The sequence below is a fragment of the Melanostigma gelatinosum genome (assembly GCF_949748355.1).
Source record: "Melanostigma gelatinosum genome assembly, chromosome: 23".
In the NCBI taxonomy this organism is placed as follows: Eukaryota; Metazoa; Chordata; class Actinopteri; order Perciformes; family Zoarcidae; genus Melanostigma; species Melanostigma gelatinosum.
In genome coordinates this window covers 4389174-4406713 of record NC_136656.1, presented here as the reverse complement: position 1 = coordinate 4406713, position 17540 = coordinate 4389174, and the positions used below count along the sequence as shown (strand labels likewise).

Below are 17540 nucleotides of genomic sequence, written 5' to 3'. Positions count from 1 at the left end.
CAAGAGAGGAGCTGGGGTCCCAGCGAAGTCAGAAAGTAGACACCGTCTACAGCGTGTTACCAGCTGTGACTCCATCTCTGGGCAAGAGTGATGGCGGCGTAGATACGGAGCGACACGAGACGACACAAGAGACGTCGAGGTCAAAGTACGCCCCCCTGGAGGAGGAAGAGCACATTGACACTCTGTACAGTGTGTTGCAACTGCCCAAAAAAGCCACAGCACCACAAATAGGTCAAACGGAAGTTATTCAGAAGACGAAGAGATGAACATGACAAGTGAAAGAAGCCTGTTGGACTCTGTGGAAGCCAGAATGATGACATGGACGTTCCTGCCGGATGTACTTGAACCTGGAGAACACGCCTTTGTGGATCATACAATCATTTTGTACAGTGTTTTGTTGTATTTGTTTTATTTTAGTAGAGATATGACTTGTTAGTCCCCCGTCACTGTGCAGTTCAATTAGAAATGTCCATAAAGAACCACAAGGGGGTGACAAAGTACCCTGATTGAACCGACACAAGGCACTCCTCTTTAAGTCATGTAGTTATGTGTCAAGGACCCACGAGCCACATTCTCAAAAAGCCGCAGTACTCCCTAACCAACACATTTGTGAACTTCTTCAATTTTAAACTCATCATAGTGTTTTACTTCTTTGCTACAAATGTTCTCCTGCTTTGCTCAGTTCCTGGTAGCATTGTGCTCCAAAGAATACAATTACCTGCTCAGGCTTCATATCCTTTGTCCGGCACTACTGCATGTAACCAATGCATGGTTGGTTATTGCACCTGCACTGTGGGTTGATATCGTTCATCAAAGAGTTTTACAATACCTTCATAAAGTACACAAATATTAAACGTATTGATACAAAGATCATTGTGTCTCACGGTCCAATGAGCTGCAGGCCGTTCTGTACCTTCTCTTTCTTGGAAATGAATGATTTGATCATTTTTATTTTCAGTACTGAAAATGAGGAAGAGCACAACAGAGTGGGGAACTTGTGCTTCCGATCTTTTACAAACGTAACTTTCTGCATTAGCCTGTTCTTTTCTTGTGATGTCTCAGATGGAGAAATATTGACCGCTTACTTCCTCATGTTCACAATATTCACAATGTTCTATCATAAAAAATTAAATTTCTTCTCAGAATTAAAAAAATGTATTGGTACGTCACAGAACATGCAGCAACACATCTTAAATGTGTGAAGAGGAAGCGGAAGAGTGTTCTACTCATTCTGAGAAGCACTGTGGCGTTCTCTTCTCACACTCTAGTTTCAGAGAAATCTCTAAACCTCAATGGAACGAAACGGTTTATTTTAAAGTTTAGTTTCGTTAGATTTCCTTTATTTACCCTTTTGTCTCTTTATCAATGTCACAACAACCGGTTCTTTTGCAAACACATACATGCATGTGGGGTCTTTGCCATTGTTGTTGGAGTTGCTGTTACTATGTGGAATAAAATACTTTGGTACCAAATCGATGCTAATATTCTGGAACCGTGACAGAAACATTCAGGTTTTTCTATAGTACCACAGGAAATGTATCAACCGCCGGTCTAAGAGCACCAATCAGGGCTCTGCCACAAGTCACATGGTTAACCAGAATGAGGCTCTATGCAATGCATATTCCTCTCTCCATGGTAAGCACAAGTCTTGATTTGATACACAGCTTTTAAACACACATTTTACAAAAATGAATGTTTTAATGGTGATAAAACTTGACTCTTTGAACAAGCAGAGGTTCTAAAGACACTGAAAACTATCCAGTATGCCTTATTAACATGCACTGCTCTATAAATGCCCTTTATTTTGCTAAAACAGTGGCAAATGTAGCTGCCAGTGCAGTGAGTGATTCTCACTGAAATGTCAGGATGTCTGGCTTCCAGAACAAAACACGATCATATTACAGTAGTTCAATGAATCCAAGTCACCTCGGGCAGCTACTACATACTACCAACATGCTACTACATACGACCAACATGTTACTACATACTACATACTACCAACATGCTACTACATACTACATACTACCAACATGCTAATACATACTACATACTACCAACATGTTACTACATACTACCAACATGCTACTACATACTACATACTACCAACATGCTACTAAATACTACATACTACCAACATGCTAATACATACTACATACTACCAACATGCTACTACATACTACATACTACCAACATGCTAATACATACTACATATGACCAACATGCTACTACATACTACAAACTACCAACATGCTAATACATACTACATACTACCAACATGCTACTACATACTACCAACATGCTAATACATACTACATACTACCAACATGCTACTACATACTACATACTACCAACATGCTACTACATACTACATACTACCAACATGCTAATACATACTACATACTACCAACATGCTACTACATACTACCAACATGCTAATACATACTACATACTACATACTACCAACATGCTACTACATACTACATACTACCAACATGCTAATACATACTACATACGACCAACATGCTACTACATACTACATACTACCAACATGCTAATACATACTACATACTACCAACATGCTACTACATACTACATACTACCAACATGCTACTACATACTACATACTACCAACATGCTAATACATACTACATACTACCAACAGGTGTCAACAAAGTGTACAGTTGTCAAATCTACACAGTTGTGTCTGTGTGATTGCTGTTGCATGTTGTGTGTCATCTGTTTATCATATCAACTGAATTCTTTCCTCATTACTCTCATCATACTGTGTGGACATTCCCCGTCCATCGTCTCCATTACGTCTTATGTAAATGAGGTGTCTGCATCATAGATGGATGTCTTCAAAAGACTATTTCCTCTTTTGTGCCTTTTCTCAAATGATGGTTGCACATAGAGTTGTGTTCATTTGTATTGCACAAAAAAACATGAGCTGAGTTGAGAGTGTTGTTGTGACGCTACTGTTGAGTGGAGATAAAACAGGCTTCCCATAATGCCCTACTGTACATCCTCCTGCAGTTGCTGTTGTGTAACATTTGGCTGTTAGCGTTAAATGTGGCTTTGATGCTTGAACGAATATGATGCTTATTGTAAACTTTACAATGTAAAGAGATTAAAATGGGTTACATATCACATTTAAGTCTTACTAAACTTGTTTTTAGCTATCGACAACATATCCCATGAGTCCACTGGCACACTGCAGACTTATTCAATGCTAATTTATATCTATACAACTCAACTATATTTGAACTCTCCATGACGAAACCCATAGAGTCCCAGCGACCAGTGTTAACAGAGTGTAGCTGGGAGAGGCTCTGGCTCTCTTCTCCTCCACTTCCGTTGATCACACTATTTCTGTTTGGCTCTGACACGGTCACTTCCTGTGGGTAGAGTCGTGACAACTTAAAAGCCGAATTTCACCAGAAGGTGAAGACATTCACACTCTCAGAACTCTGTGATGTGACAGACTGAGTCTAACTGAAGAACGAACATATTTTCATTTAAAAACTGTCCCATTTTGGTGAGAAAGACCATGGATGACACAGTGAGTATGACATCTGAATCTTTAAAACCTTGTGCTGTAGTCAGTTGACTTCATGCAGCTGCCTTCACAGTAACTTAAAGAACGACTGACCCTTTGCTGATGATCATATTTGTAGAAAGCTAGTTGAAATATCTATTATCAGACTATTTAAATTGAATGGTCGTCTGCCTCATAAGCATAAAACATGTGCTGTGTTCAAACCAGTCTGGTTGTTTGAGCTTTGTGTAAAAGGGAAGGAAGCACAGGCCGTAAACTCAGAAGCAGAAGTTGGAGAAAACTTCAGATCCAATATTTATCTGTTATGCGTCTTCTTTTTCTCTGCATTTCCTGATTTCTCCATCATGCTTCATACGTTTCTTTCTCTTTACACAAAGGAGAAGCATTACTCAGAAGCAGAGTGACAGAGTGTCAGTGCTGGATGTGAGGATGGGACACGCTGTGTGTGTGCTGGGGCTTTTCTGTGAGTACTTTGTGTTTAAATCATAGTTTTCATTGATAAAACATTTTAAACGACTGATGTTAGTTTCTGTCTGTTTGATGATGAATGATGAAGTTTCTAACTTTATTTTAGTGCTGAATATCCTCCTCTACTGTGGACACGCTCAAGGTTTTTATACACTTTTCTTTCTCTTTATATATTCAGTTCACTCAAGACAATTCTCCACCTGCTATCACCCTTTAACAATGAATATGTATGTGTTCTGTTTAGTTAGTTTATGATGAATACAAAAAAAGAAAACACACTTCACTCTTTGCATTTTGTGTTTGTTTCTAGATGTTTTGCTGTCCATTGAGCCAAACTGGTCCACTTTATTTACTGGAGAGACTGTTACCTTCATATGTGACGTGAGTGAAGGAGAAGTCACTGACTGGAATTACTCACTCATGAAGGATCGTTATACGGTTTCCCCCTACAGCTCAGAAAAGAGATTTATATTACAACCTCTAACTACGGTCTACAGCGGTGAATATCAGTGTGTTGCAACTCCCAAGATCTCATCAGATGTTATAAAAGGAAGTAATAAAGTCTCTCTCACTGTATCAAGTAAGTGATCAAAGTTTTACCATCATGACCAAGTTGACTGAAAACACTTGTTTATTCATGATTCATGTTGATATGATCAACCTGTTTGACAAAGTGTGAATATAACATAATAACAGTTCAGCTGTTTACATGAAGACATTTATATAATAATAATAAGACAAACCATCCAATATTCTATCCTTTTTGAGAAACGAGTCAGTGATTAATTAGTGATGACATTAATGTATCAAACAGAGCAGGTGAGTGTGGCGCCTCCTTCAGGGGAAATGTCCTCATTACTGAGTGAACCTGTTCTTATTTATTACAGGAAGAGTGACTTTGACATCTTCTTCTGTCTCCAACTTAATGTTAAATTCTAATAATGTTAAAACATAAACCACTGATACCTGTAACATTGTTGATTTAATTAAACTGGTTCACTGAAACAATGAACTAACTGTTACACAGACAAAGATGTCATGCTAGAAACTCCTGCATCCTCCTTGTTTGAAGGAGAATCAGTGACTCTTCACTGTAGACATCGAGGTCAGAGAAAGGAGAAGAATGCTGACTTCTACAAAGACGCATCACTGATTGAAATGGACACAAACCATCAAAACACAGTTTAAATGAACATTTCTCTGACGTCAGATGGGAACTCTTACATGAGTAACTTTGAAGATGAAGAATCTGAACCAATGGAACTGAAAATAGAACGTTTGTAGTTTACATATGAAGGAGCTGCAGACATGAAGCATTGTCAGAGTGAAGCGGAGTGAAGATTTATCTGAATTATCTTTGAGACCCTTAAAGAAAAGAAGGCTGTGTTTAAAGTGTCATCCATTTTAAAAAGTGTGTTTGTACTCACTGTAATCCATGTCAGCTTCATTTAACCAACAACTTCAGTGGTTCATCAGTGTGAAACATCAACATGGGTTCTGATGATTTCCTTCAGTTTACTAAACATTAATCATATTCACAGACTCAGAAGTGATTCATTATCTTCTGCATTGTTTCATCAATAAGTTGTTGCTCCACCAAGAATGCTGGATGAGATTATTTGTCTTAATTATTCATCAAACTGGTCGAATTCACAGACACAACAATTACCATTGTTATGTTTTTGTTCTACATTAAAACAGAACGACCAAAGGCCCAACTGAGAAAAGACTCTCCTGTAGAGGACAGTGTGAGACTGACCTGCTCTGTGGGATCATCATCATCATCATCATCATCATCATCATCATCATCATCATCATCATCATCATCATCATCATCATCATCATCATCATCATCATCATCATCATCATCATCATCTTCTTCTTCTTCTTCACCATCTGGTTGGACATACTTCTGGTACAGAGGAGAGACACCCTCTGAACCTCTGAACACACCAGATGTTACCGTCCTCTCAACTGGACGAATCAGTGTCTCACGAGGAGGAGGAGGAGTCTACTGGTGCATAGGAGGAAGAGGAAACCCAGTTTACTACACAGAGTACAGTGATCCAGTCGGTAAAGAACTAAATAGTCTAGTTGATATGAAATACTGAAAAAGTATTTGTGAATAAGGATTCAGACTAACACTAAAAACGTTGTTTTTCTAACTGTTCTATTTGGTTCCTGATGATCATGAACAGTCACAAACAGAGCTGTTGTGACTCCGCAACCCAACTGGCCTGAGATTTACTCTGGAGAGACGATCACTCTCACATGTGAAGTAAAGAATGGAGGAGACGCTGAGTGGGAGTATGAATGGAGAACACCCAGCTCACACACACCTCCAAACCCAAGTGGCTCCATGATTAGACCATCACACAGTGGAGACTACCGGTGTCAGGGCAGACTGAAAGATACAAGCTCTTCAACAGATCTGAGTCATGCTTTCACAATTAAACCCCGTAAGTCATTATTTTTATTCCACTAAATGTTGACAGAATATTTAAAATGTTAGTTTGGTTAACATATTTTAAGACGGCGTACCTTGCAGGACACAAGCAGTGCATGTAATCCACCAAGGACTCATCATCACACGTCTTTATTCTGTGAAATCTCTCCAACAGAGAAACCTCAGCCTGTCCTCACTGTGTCTCCATTATGGCTGAGTCCTGGAGACTCAGTAAATCTGACCTGCAGTGTTGAACCTCCATCTGCAGGATGGAGGTTCTTCTGGTATAAGGCTGTTCCCAAACTGTCACGCTACTCCTACAGCTATGAGCTTCTACCTGGTAGCACCGATGGTACTGAAGAGGATTCCTACATTGTTCATGGACAGACGCACACAGCAGGATATGTGTGCAGAGCTGGAAGAGGAGATCCAGTGTTTCACACTCTGTATAGTAAAACTAAGTTCATCTGGTCTGGAGGTAGGTTTGTTCAGACTTTTCTATTCTTGAACAGTGAAAGAAATGAACTCATTATTTTCCTTGTTGGATGATTCTTCTGCTGGATTCTACTGAATGAGTGAATCTCTTGACCCTCCTCTTCATCTTCACACACAATTTGTTGTTTGCATTTTTTACAAACTTATGGCTTTGGAAATACTCTCTCTTAAGGTTACTACATTACATTTTTGTTACATATTTTTTATGTTTTAAAAACGTTTTTATTTCGTTGAATCGTCTTTACAATTGTATTTTATTTCATGAATATTTTTTCTTATTTCTATTCGTTGACATTGAATCTAAAGACATGTTTATATTTAATGTATGCTATTAATGCCCAGATCTGGAAAATAAACCAATACTTACTCAAATATGTACTGTAGTATAAGGTCAAGACACTTTCTCCTTTGATTTCCTTCCTTCCTTAATTAAATCCTTTCCTTCATTCATTTTCCCCTTTCCTAATTTGGCTTTCATGTCTTTTCTTAAATTCTTTTAATCTGTTTTATTGTTTTCTTCTTTTTCCCCCTGAACCTTTAAATACAGGACATTTAGATGTAATCAGGTATTTGTTACCTGTTACCTGTGCACTGTGTTACACTGTTGAACAATTCAGAACCGTTTAAAGGAACAGTGTGTCGCACTTTGGTGGATCTAATATAGCAGAAATTGAATACAATATTCACAATGTTTTATAAATAATCACCTGAAACTAGGAATCGATGTGCTTTCCTTTATGAGCCCTTCACATCATATCTACATAGCGAGTGGGTCCTCTTCACAGAGGCCGCCATGTTGCACCACCATAGAACGGACAGGACACGGCTTAAAGAGAGATCCTTTCATGTTCTCACATCACCTGAAGGCTGCAGTAGTGAGCTGCAGAGTGCAACACCGTGGTACCGTGGTCCTACACTGAGTGAAACAGTAGTGAGCTGCAGAGTGCAGCACCGTGGTACCGTGGTCCTACACTGAGTGAAACAGTAGTGAGCTGCAGAGTGCAGCACCGTGGTACCGTGGTCCTACACTGAGTGAAACAGTAGTGAGCTGCAGAGTGCAGCACCGTGGTACCGTGGTCCTACACTGAGTGAAACAGTAGTGAGCTGCAGAGTGCAGCACCGTAGTACCGTGGTCCTACACTGAGTGAAACAGGAGTGAGCTGCAGAGTGCAGCACCGTGGTACCGTGGTCCTACACTGAGTGAAACAGGAGTGAGCTGCAGAGTGCAGCACTGTGGTACCGTGGTCCTACACTGAGTGAAACAGTAGTGAGCTGCAGAGTGCAGCACCGTGGTACCGTGGTCCTACACTGAGTGAAACAGGAGTGAGCTGCAGAGTGCAGCACCGTGGTACCGTGGTCCTACACTGAGTGAAACAGGAGTGAGCTGCAGAGTGCAGCACCGTGGTACCGTGGTCCTACACTGAGTGAAACAGTAGTGAGCTGCAGAGTGCAACACCGTGGTACCGTGGTCCTACACTGAGTGAAACAGTAGTGAGCTGCAGAGTGCAGCACCGTGGTACCGTGGTCCTACACTGAGTGAAACAGGAGTGAGCTGCAGAGTGCAGCACCGTGGTACCGTGGTCCTACACTGAGTGAAACAGTAGTGAGCTGCAGAGTGCAGCACCGTGGTACCGTGGTCCTACACTGAGTGAAACAGGAGTGAGCTGCAGAGTGCAGCACTGTGGTACCGTGGTCCTACACTGAGTGAAACAGTAGTGAGCTGCAGAGTGCAACACCGTGGTACTGTGGTCCTACACTGAGTGAAACAGTAGTGAGCTGCAGAGTGCAACACCGTGGTACCGTGGTCCTACACTGAGTGAAACAGTAGTGAGCTGCAGAGTGCAGCACCGTGGTACCGTGGTCCTACACTGAGTGAAACAGGAGTGAGCGGTATTCAGTTGGTTGAAATCTATAACCACACCGCTACATGCCACCAAATCCTTCACATTGCTCCTTTAAGCCCCAACAATGACAATGATTAGATCCACAATAAAGGAATGTAATTATTTCCATTGTGGTTTTTCTGTGCTTTGTTTGTCCCTCATTGTGTGTTTTTCAGATCTTCATCCAGCAGCGTCTCTCGCAGTGAGTCCTGACAGAGTTCAGCACTTCAACAAAGAGTCACTGTCACTGAGCTGTGAGGGAAACTCTACTGAGTGGAGAGTGAGCAAGTTTTCTGTATATGGCTACCTGAGATACTGTACTTCCTGGGGAACAATGACTGGATCTACATGCAACATGAACCGTTACTGGACGAGTGGAGTGTTCTGGTGTGAGTCTAAAACACAGTTCAGCAATGCAGTCAACATCACTATACAGTGTGAGTTTTAATTTATTTGAAACATATTCGTTCAGCTGCTGTATGAATCTGTATATTAAATTAAAAACGACAGAATGTCTTCTCATCATTCTACGTCAGCTTGTTCAACCAGCTGATGTCTTTGAGCCAAACTTCCTGTTCTTTGATCTTTGTACAGACGGTGATGTTATCCTGGTGAGCCCTGTCCGTCCTGTGACTGAGGGACATTCTGTCACTCTTGGCTGCAAGTTGAAGACAGAAAATGTTCTTCTTGATGTGGATTTCTATAGAAATGGCAAACTCATCCCAAACCATACCAGAGGGGAGCTGTTCATCTCTGCAGTTACAAAGTCAGATGAGGGCTTTTATAAATGTAGAAGAAGGAATTCAACACAAGGTTCAACACAGAATTCAACACAAGGTTTGAGGAGTTTGATGTCAGCAGAGAGTTGGTTGTCAGTGAAATGTGAGTATTATTAAAAGCTGTATATTTTTGTAATCTATGTTACAGTCTGAGGTAGAAAAGTTATCACTGAACTAGAAGTTGGTTTTATACGTTTTCGTATTCATACAAATACAAATGTGACGTGACCAGCAGTGAAAGGTAGACAGCATGTGATCGAGGGTTTATGTAAGTGTATTTGAGTGCATGTGTTCTAATACTTGTGTGTCTCTTCATGATTCATGTGTATTTGTATTTGTGTGTAGATGCTGAAGATACAGCAGCAAGCTCTGCATTTCCCGTGCTGTTGGTTGTTGGTCTGCTTTGTGGAGTTTTTCTGATTCTTCTCCTGCTGCTGTTTCTGTATCGCTGCAGAAAGTCAACAGGTGAGATCTTTTCCTTCTCATATTAGATTGATGACACTTAAACAAGTCAAAGTCACAGATGTAAACACATGTACTGCAGTGACAATAGAACAATGTGTAATATAAAGACATGTAACAGCAAATGCCTTTCTCTTACAGATTCCAGCGTCATGAGGTTGGTACAACACTCTCTTCTCTCATTCTGAACATAACAGCACTGCTTCACATGTTCCCCATTAGATCCTCTGTATTTACTTCATGTTTTGGGCCCACCAGGTCTCAGAGCACCAATCAGAGACCAGCTACAGACCACGTGATCAACCAGGTTGAAACTCAAGACGGAGATTACGCTTCTCTTCACCACGGTCAGCTTTAATCCTGATTCATTGAATAATTCATCATTAACTCTAAACCTAACATTTCCATTTCTGTTAACTGTTTCAGAAGATTACAGAATTCATATAATGTGTTTAAAATGATTGATATAACTTGTCTTGATTGTCACTGCTCTGTAGGTGATGCTGTTCTCTATGAAACAATCAGAGGCTCTAAAGAACCTGAACATGGTACAGTATATACTGTGTTCATCACAGAGCTGTTAGAAATACTAGAATAAGATGAAGTGACTGATTGACACAAAACACAAAGATCTATGATGTCACAGATTGTGTGGTTGAGCTGCAAGACATTGATTGGTAGAGTGAGTACTTTTACTTCATGTCACTAGAATAAGATGCAATAGTTGAGATGTGTTTGTAGGCCAGCAGAGCTGAAATAAAGGAGAAGAAATGATCTCTTCATGCATTCATCTGATCCTTCTAACAGGGACGAATAATGAACCAGAGGAGAGCGTTTACTCAAACGTGACGATGGGAACAGCTGCAGGTACAGTCAAGTACAACAGACTTTGTACGACCACTTTGAGTGTGTTTCTTTATTACTACCACCAGGAGTCAGCAATGGTCAAATACAACACTTACAGTGAAGAAGACGAGCTTCAGTTGGCACCACAATAGATAACTGTTGTAAAATAATCAGTGACAGTAAAGTGTTATAACACATCTGTAACTCTTGAATAACCTTAAATCTCTTTTCCCTTTGCTTTTCTTCCAGATCCATGAAAACATCTGCATGGACAGAACCACTGGAATGGACGACAACATGAAAAACCACATCTTGTGTTTTTGTGTAATTGTTGTGTGAACCTCTGCTTTCCTGATATGAGACAGTATTTTGTACAGTTAACCTGTCAGCACATCATCTAAAGGAAATACATCATACAGCTTTAATATTCTGTTAACTTGGTGAAAGGACTTCAGATTATTGCATATGTTCAAATATTAGTATTGAGTGTTTACTTTATGCTTTCTTCTTCTTTGGTACAGTCTCTTTGTTTGTTAAAGCTCTTGTAGACAACTTTGAATGGAGGCGGGTTTAAAAAGTTGAAAACAAACAAACAGTGAGAAATCTTTGATCTTCAGTACGTTGGTGATAGTGAGGATATAAAGTCATCCTCTCTTTTAATTTTGATGAAAAAGCTTTACACATTTAATCTGTTGTTGGACAACGTATTTGTCCGACATTGAAGTTCCTCTCTGCCTTTTTATAAATGTTTGACAGGTGCTGCATGCGTTTCAGTTTCACCTGGATGAATTTATTACGTTTTGTTATGTTTGACCATTTTATGCATCAATAAACTTCCAGCGCTGCGCTGTCAGCATGTTTCTGACTGACATTTCTTTCACTAAATGATTATTAGACCGGGTTAGGGTACGCTGTGTTTGACTGAGAATACGACCACAAATGTACTAAACATTATTTACACCACGGTAGATCGTCTGTTTTTAATGCATTTAACAATGATTTTTATAAAATAATAGTATTTTAAGTAATCTCCTCTCACACAAGTTTTCTCAGGACTATTTTAAAAGACATCCTTTTTTCAATTGAATGATTCATTTTGATTGTTACACTTCCTGGTTTAGATGATTTGCTTTGATCAGTATTTGTGGCATCATGTCCTCAGGTGTATTGTGACGTAACTAATATCTTCTGTTTGAGCTTTTGTTTTCGATAAAGTGCGGAAAAGAATTGATAAAATGTATATAAAATACAATAACGTTATTTCTTTACATTTTACGAGTGTAACCAGGTACAAGACGGTGGGCCAGGCGGCGTTTAGGCGCACATGTTCATCAACATGGCACACGCCAACTGGAGATTATATATTCTACTGTAATATATTAAACCTTTGAACGGCAGAAAGTGCAGCGCTTGTTAGGAAAGCCTTCCCTTCAATGGAGCCGCCTCGTGATTCTCTTTGCAGGAAAAACCTTATCGTGGATTTGTGCACTTTATGTTGTGTATGAGTTATGTTGTGAGTCTCACTCGTTGCCACCAGAGGGTGCCAGCAAACAGCCTCATGCCTTTAATGTATCTGCTTGGACCGGTGGTTGCAGAGACTGTTCCCAGACCTGTCATGAGGATGTCAGGACTGCACTCCAGCCTGTCTGCTGGACTGTGCAACATCACAGTCAACTGCTCCATCAGGGACGAGTGGGTGTGGTCCTTCTGTGATGGAGAGGGTTGCAGAACATCTCAGAGATCACTCAGGAAGGTCAACATCACCATATTCAGTGACAACACATCCATTGTCTGCAGTGGCAACAACCACGTCAGCACAAGCAAAGTGTATGAAAGCACAGAGGCAATGTGTAAGTATCATGTGATGATTTTTGTATTTATTGCTCACACGATGACAGACGAACACTGGAAATCCAGTAGATATATATTCAGTTCTTTCTCTCTTTCTTGGATGTTTTTGGGCCACCACCTCCATCGTTTTAATAGTTCAGTTGGTTGCGGGTGCTTTCTGCTCACATGTGTTTCCATGTCTTTCCAGGCTTGACAAAACCTAATCCTGACCACGAGGAGACATCAGAACCACCCACTGTTCTAGTGATAGTCATTGCACTGTGCGTGTCCCTCTGTGCCTTTGCTGTCTGTGTGGTAAAGGGGCTTTCTTCAGCAGAGTATAATCAGCACCAGGTAAGCTGTATTACATAAGCATGTACAACTCAAACCTTTCTTCAAGATGTGAAACTGAGTTTTCGTTGAGTGGAGATGTCTTGTCATAGTGCGTGACATAGTTGAAAACCCATTTCACGGCGTTATTTCTAGGCAGAGGCACCTGCTGCTCGGATAACAGAAAGCCAGCAGGTGGAGGCAAAGCCGCACTCTGTGTCGAGCGTCTCCACTTCCTCTTCCAGTCAAGCCGAGGCCTGTTATGAGAACGTGGATGCCGCACAGCCCTGCCAGACCAGCAGCCCAACCATCAGCCCAAGAGAGGAGCTGGGGTCCCAGCGAAGTCAGAAAGTAGACACCGTCTACAGCGTGTTACCAGCTGTGACTCCATCTCTGGGCAAGAGTGATGGCGGCGTAGATACGGAGCGACACGAGACGACACAAGAGACGTCGAGGTCAAAGTACGCCCCCCTGGAGGAGGAAGAGCACATTGACACTCTGTACAGTGTGTTGCAACTGCCCAAAAAAGCCACAGCACCACAAATAGGTCAAACGGAAGTTATTCAGAAGACGAAGAGATGAACATGACAAGTGAAAGAAGCCTGTTGGACTCTGTGGAAGCCAGAATGATGACATGGACGTTCCTGCCGGATGTACTTGAACCTGGAGAACACGCCTTTGTGGATCATACAATCATTTTGTACAGTGTTTTGTTGTATTTGTTTTATTTTAGTAGAGATATGACTTGTTAGTCCCCCGTCACTGTGCAGTTCAATTAGAAATGTCCATAAAGAACCACAAGGGGGTGACAAAGTACCCTGATTGAACCGACACAAGGCACTCCTCTTTAAGTCATGTAGTTATGTGTCAAGGACCCACGAGCCACATTCTCAAAAAGCCGCAGTACTCCCTAACCAACACATTTGTGAACTTCTTCAATTTTAAACTCATCATAGTGTTTTACTTCTTTGCTACAAATGTTCTCCTGCTTTGCTCAGTTCCTGGTAGCATTGTGCTCCAAAGAATACAATTACCTGCTCAGGCTTCATATCCTTTGTCCGGCACTACTGCATGTAACCAATGCATGGTTGGTTATTGCACCTGCACTGTGGGTTGATATCGTTCATCAAAGAGTTTTACAATACCTTCATAAAGTACACAAATATTAAACGTATTGATACAAAGATCATTGTGTCTCACGGTCCAATGAGCTGCAGGCCGTTCTGTACCTTCTCTTTCTTGGAAATGAATGATTTGATCATTTTTATTTTCAGTACTGAAAATGAGGAAGATCACAACAGAGTGGGGAACTTGTGCTTCCGATCTTTCTGCATTAGCCTGTTCTTTTCTTGTGATGTCTCAGATGGAGAAATATTGACCGCTTACTTCCTCATGTTCACAATATTCACAATGTTCTATCATAAAAAATTCAATTTCTTCTCAGAATTAAATAAATGTATTGGTACGTCACAGAACATGCAGCAACACATCTTAAATGTGTGAAGAGGAAGAGGAAGAGTGTTCTACTCATGCTGAGAAGCACTGTGGCGTTCTCTTCTCACACTCTAGTTTCAGAGAAATCTCTAAAGCTCAATGGAACTAAACGGTTTATTTTAAAGTTTAGTTTCGTTAGATTTCCTTTATTTACCCTTTTGTCTCTTTATCAATGTCACAACAACCGGTTCTTTTGCAAACACATACATGCATGTGGGGTCTTTGCCATTGTTGTTGGAGTTGCTGTTACTATGTGGAATAAAATACTTTGGTACCAAATCGATGCTAATATTCTGGAACCGTGACAGAAACATTCAGGTTTTTCTATAGTACCACAGGAAATGTATCAACCGTGGGTCTAAGAGCACCAATCAGGGCTCTGCCACAAGTCACATGTTTAACCAGAATGAGGCTCTATGCAATGCATATTCCTCTCTCCATGGTAAGCACAAGTCTTGATTTGATACACAGCTTTTAAACACACATTTTACAAAAATGAATGTTTTAATGGTGATAAAACTTGACTCTTTGAACAAGCAGAGGTTCTAAAGACACTGAAAACTATCCAGTATGCCTTATTAACATGCACTGCTCTATAAATGCCCTTTATTTTGCTAAAACAGTGGCAAAATGTAGCTGCCAGTGCAGTGAGTGATTCTCACTGAAATGTCAGGATGTCTGGCTTCCAGAACAAAACACGATCAGATTACAGTAGTTCAATGAATCCAAGTCACCTCGGGCAGCTACTACATACTACCAACATGCTACTACATACGACCAACATGTTACTACATACTACCAACATGCTACTACATACTACATACGACCAACATGTTACTACATACTACATACTACCAACATGCTACTACATACTACATACTACCAACATGCTAATACATACTACATACTACCAACATGCTACTACATACTACCAACATGCTACTACATACTACATACTATCAACATGTTAATACATACTACATACAACCAACATGCTAATACATACTACATACTACCAACATGCTACTACATACTACATACTACCAACATGCTAATACATACTACATACTACCAACATGCTACTACATACTGCATACTACCAACATGCTAATACATACTACATACTACCAACATGTTACTACATACTACCAACATGCTACTACATACTACATACTACCAACATGTTAATACATACTACATACTACCAACATGCTAATACATACTACATACTACCAACATGCTACTACATACTACCAACATGCTAATACATACTACATACTACCAACATGCTACTACATACTACATACTACCAACATGCCAATACATACGACATACTACCAACATGCTAATACATACTACATACTACCAACATGCTACTACATACTACCAACATGCTAATACATACTACATACTACCAACATGCTAATACATACTACATACTACCAACATGCTAATACATACTACATACGACCAACATGCTAATACATACTACATACTACCAACATGCTAATACATACTACATACTACCAACATGCTACTACATACTACCAACATGCTAATACATACTACATACTACCAACAGGTGTCAACAAAGTGTACAGTTGTCAAATCTACACAGTTGTGTCTGTGTGATTGCTGTTGCATGTTGTGTGTCATCTGTTTATCATATCAACTGAATTCTTTCCTCATTACTCTCATCATGCTGTTTCTGAACTAAACTGTGTGGACATTCCCCGTCCATCGTCTCCATTACGTCTTATGTAAATGAGGTGTCTGCATCATAGATGGATGTCTTCAAAAGACTATTTCCTCTTTTGTGCCTTTTCTCAAATGATGGTTGCACATAGAGTTGTGTTCATTTGTATTGCACAAAAAACATGAGCTGAGTTGAGAGTGTTGTTGTGACGCTACTGTTGAGTGGAGATAAAACAGGCTTCCCATAATGCCCTACTGTACATCCTCCTGCAGTTGCTGTTGTGTAACATTTGGCTGTTAGCGTTAAATGTGGCTTTGATGCTTGAACGAATATGATGCTTATTGTAAACTTTACAATGTAAAGAGATTAAAATGGGTTACATATCACATTTAAGTCTTACTAAACTTGTTTTTAGCTATCGACAACATATCCCATGAGTCCACTGGCACACTGCAGACTTATTCAATGCTAATTTATATCTATACAACTCAATTATATTTGAACTCTCCATGACGAAACCCATAGAGTCCCAGCGACCAGTGTTAACAGAGTGTAGCTGGGAGAGGCTCTGGCTCTCTTCTCCTCCACTTCCGTTGATCACACTATTTCTGTCAGGATCCAGGATTCCCCTGTCTGTTGTGGTGTGCCATGTGCTCTGTTTGTCCTCTGCCTTCAGACACCTCCCAGGGCCGCACCCTTAATCGTGCACGGCTGAGGACACTCAAGCTGATCACCTCCTGCAGCCTGACACACCAGACTCAGGGCCCCTTAATGAGTAGCCTGCCACTATATAAACTCTGGTCCTGCAGTCTGGGAGTGTCAGGTCGTACCGTCTTCAACCCGCTGAAATCCTGTGGATTACACTCCACGGCTCTGCCCTCCTTGTGTCTGTGGATTGCGCTCCGCCGCTCTGCTCTCCTTGTGGTCTACGGATTACACTCTGTCACTCTACCCGCCTGGGGTTAAACGGACTACAATCGCCGTCAAGCTGCCAGGCCTCCGGTGTCGAGCCACGGGACTCACACCGTCGATCTGCCACTCGGGTGTCGGACCACGGGCTCCACACCTGCACCCACCTGTCTATAAATAAAACCTGTTTAACATTCACTTCTGTCTCCTGTGGTCTGCTTACTGCGGGGAAGGGCTTTGGACTGGGCCATGTACACAGTGAGCAGCGACCAGCCTAATACTGTGGGGTATGTGGACTTTGTGACTGCTCTGATGAGAGTTTTTGACCCTCTGGGGAACTCTGAGT

The 17540-nt window shown here is 40.8% G+C and overlaps 1 protein-coding gene across 1 annotated transcript; it reads left to right on the top strand.

The window, feature by feature from the left end:
- The first annotated feature begins 6891 nt into the window (after positions 1-6891).
- On the top strand, positions 6892-11746 carry LOC306796893 (uncharacterized protein). Its single transcript, XM_079295960.1, has 9 exons — positions 6892-6948; positions 9025-9285; positions 9443-9730; positions 9973-10092; positions 10231-10246; positions 10348-10436; positions 10587-10637; positions 10897-10956; positions 11185-11746. The coding sequence occupies exons 2-9, from the start codon at positions 9183-9185 to the stop codon at positions 11190-11192; spliced, it is 735 nt and encodes a 244-aa protein (XP_079152086.1). The 5' UTR covers positions 6892-6948; positions 9025-9182; the 3' UTR covers positions 11193-11746.
- The last annotated feature ends 5794 nt before the right edge of the window (positions 11747-17540 follow it).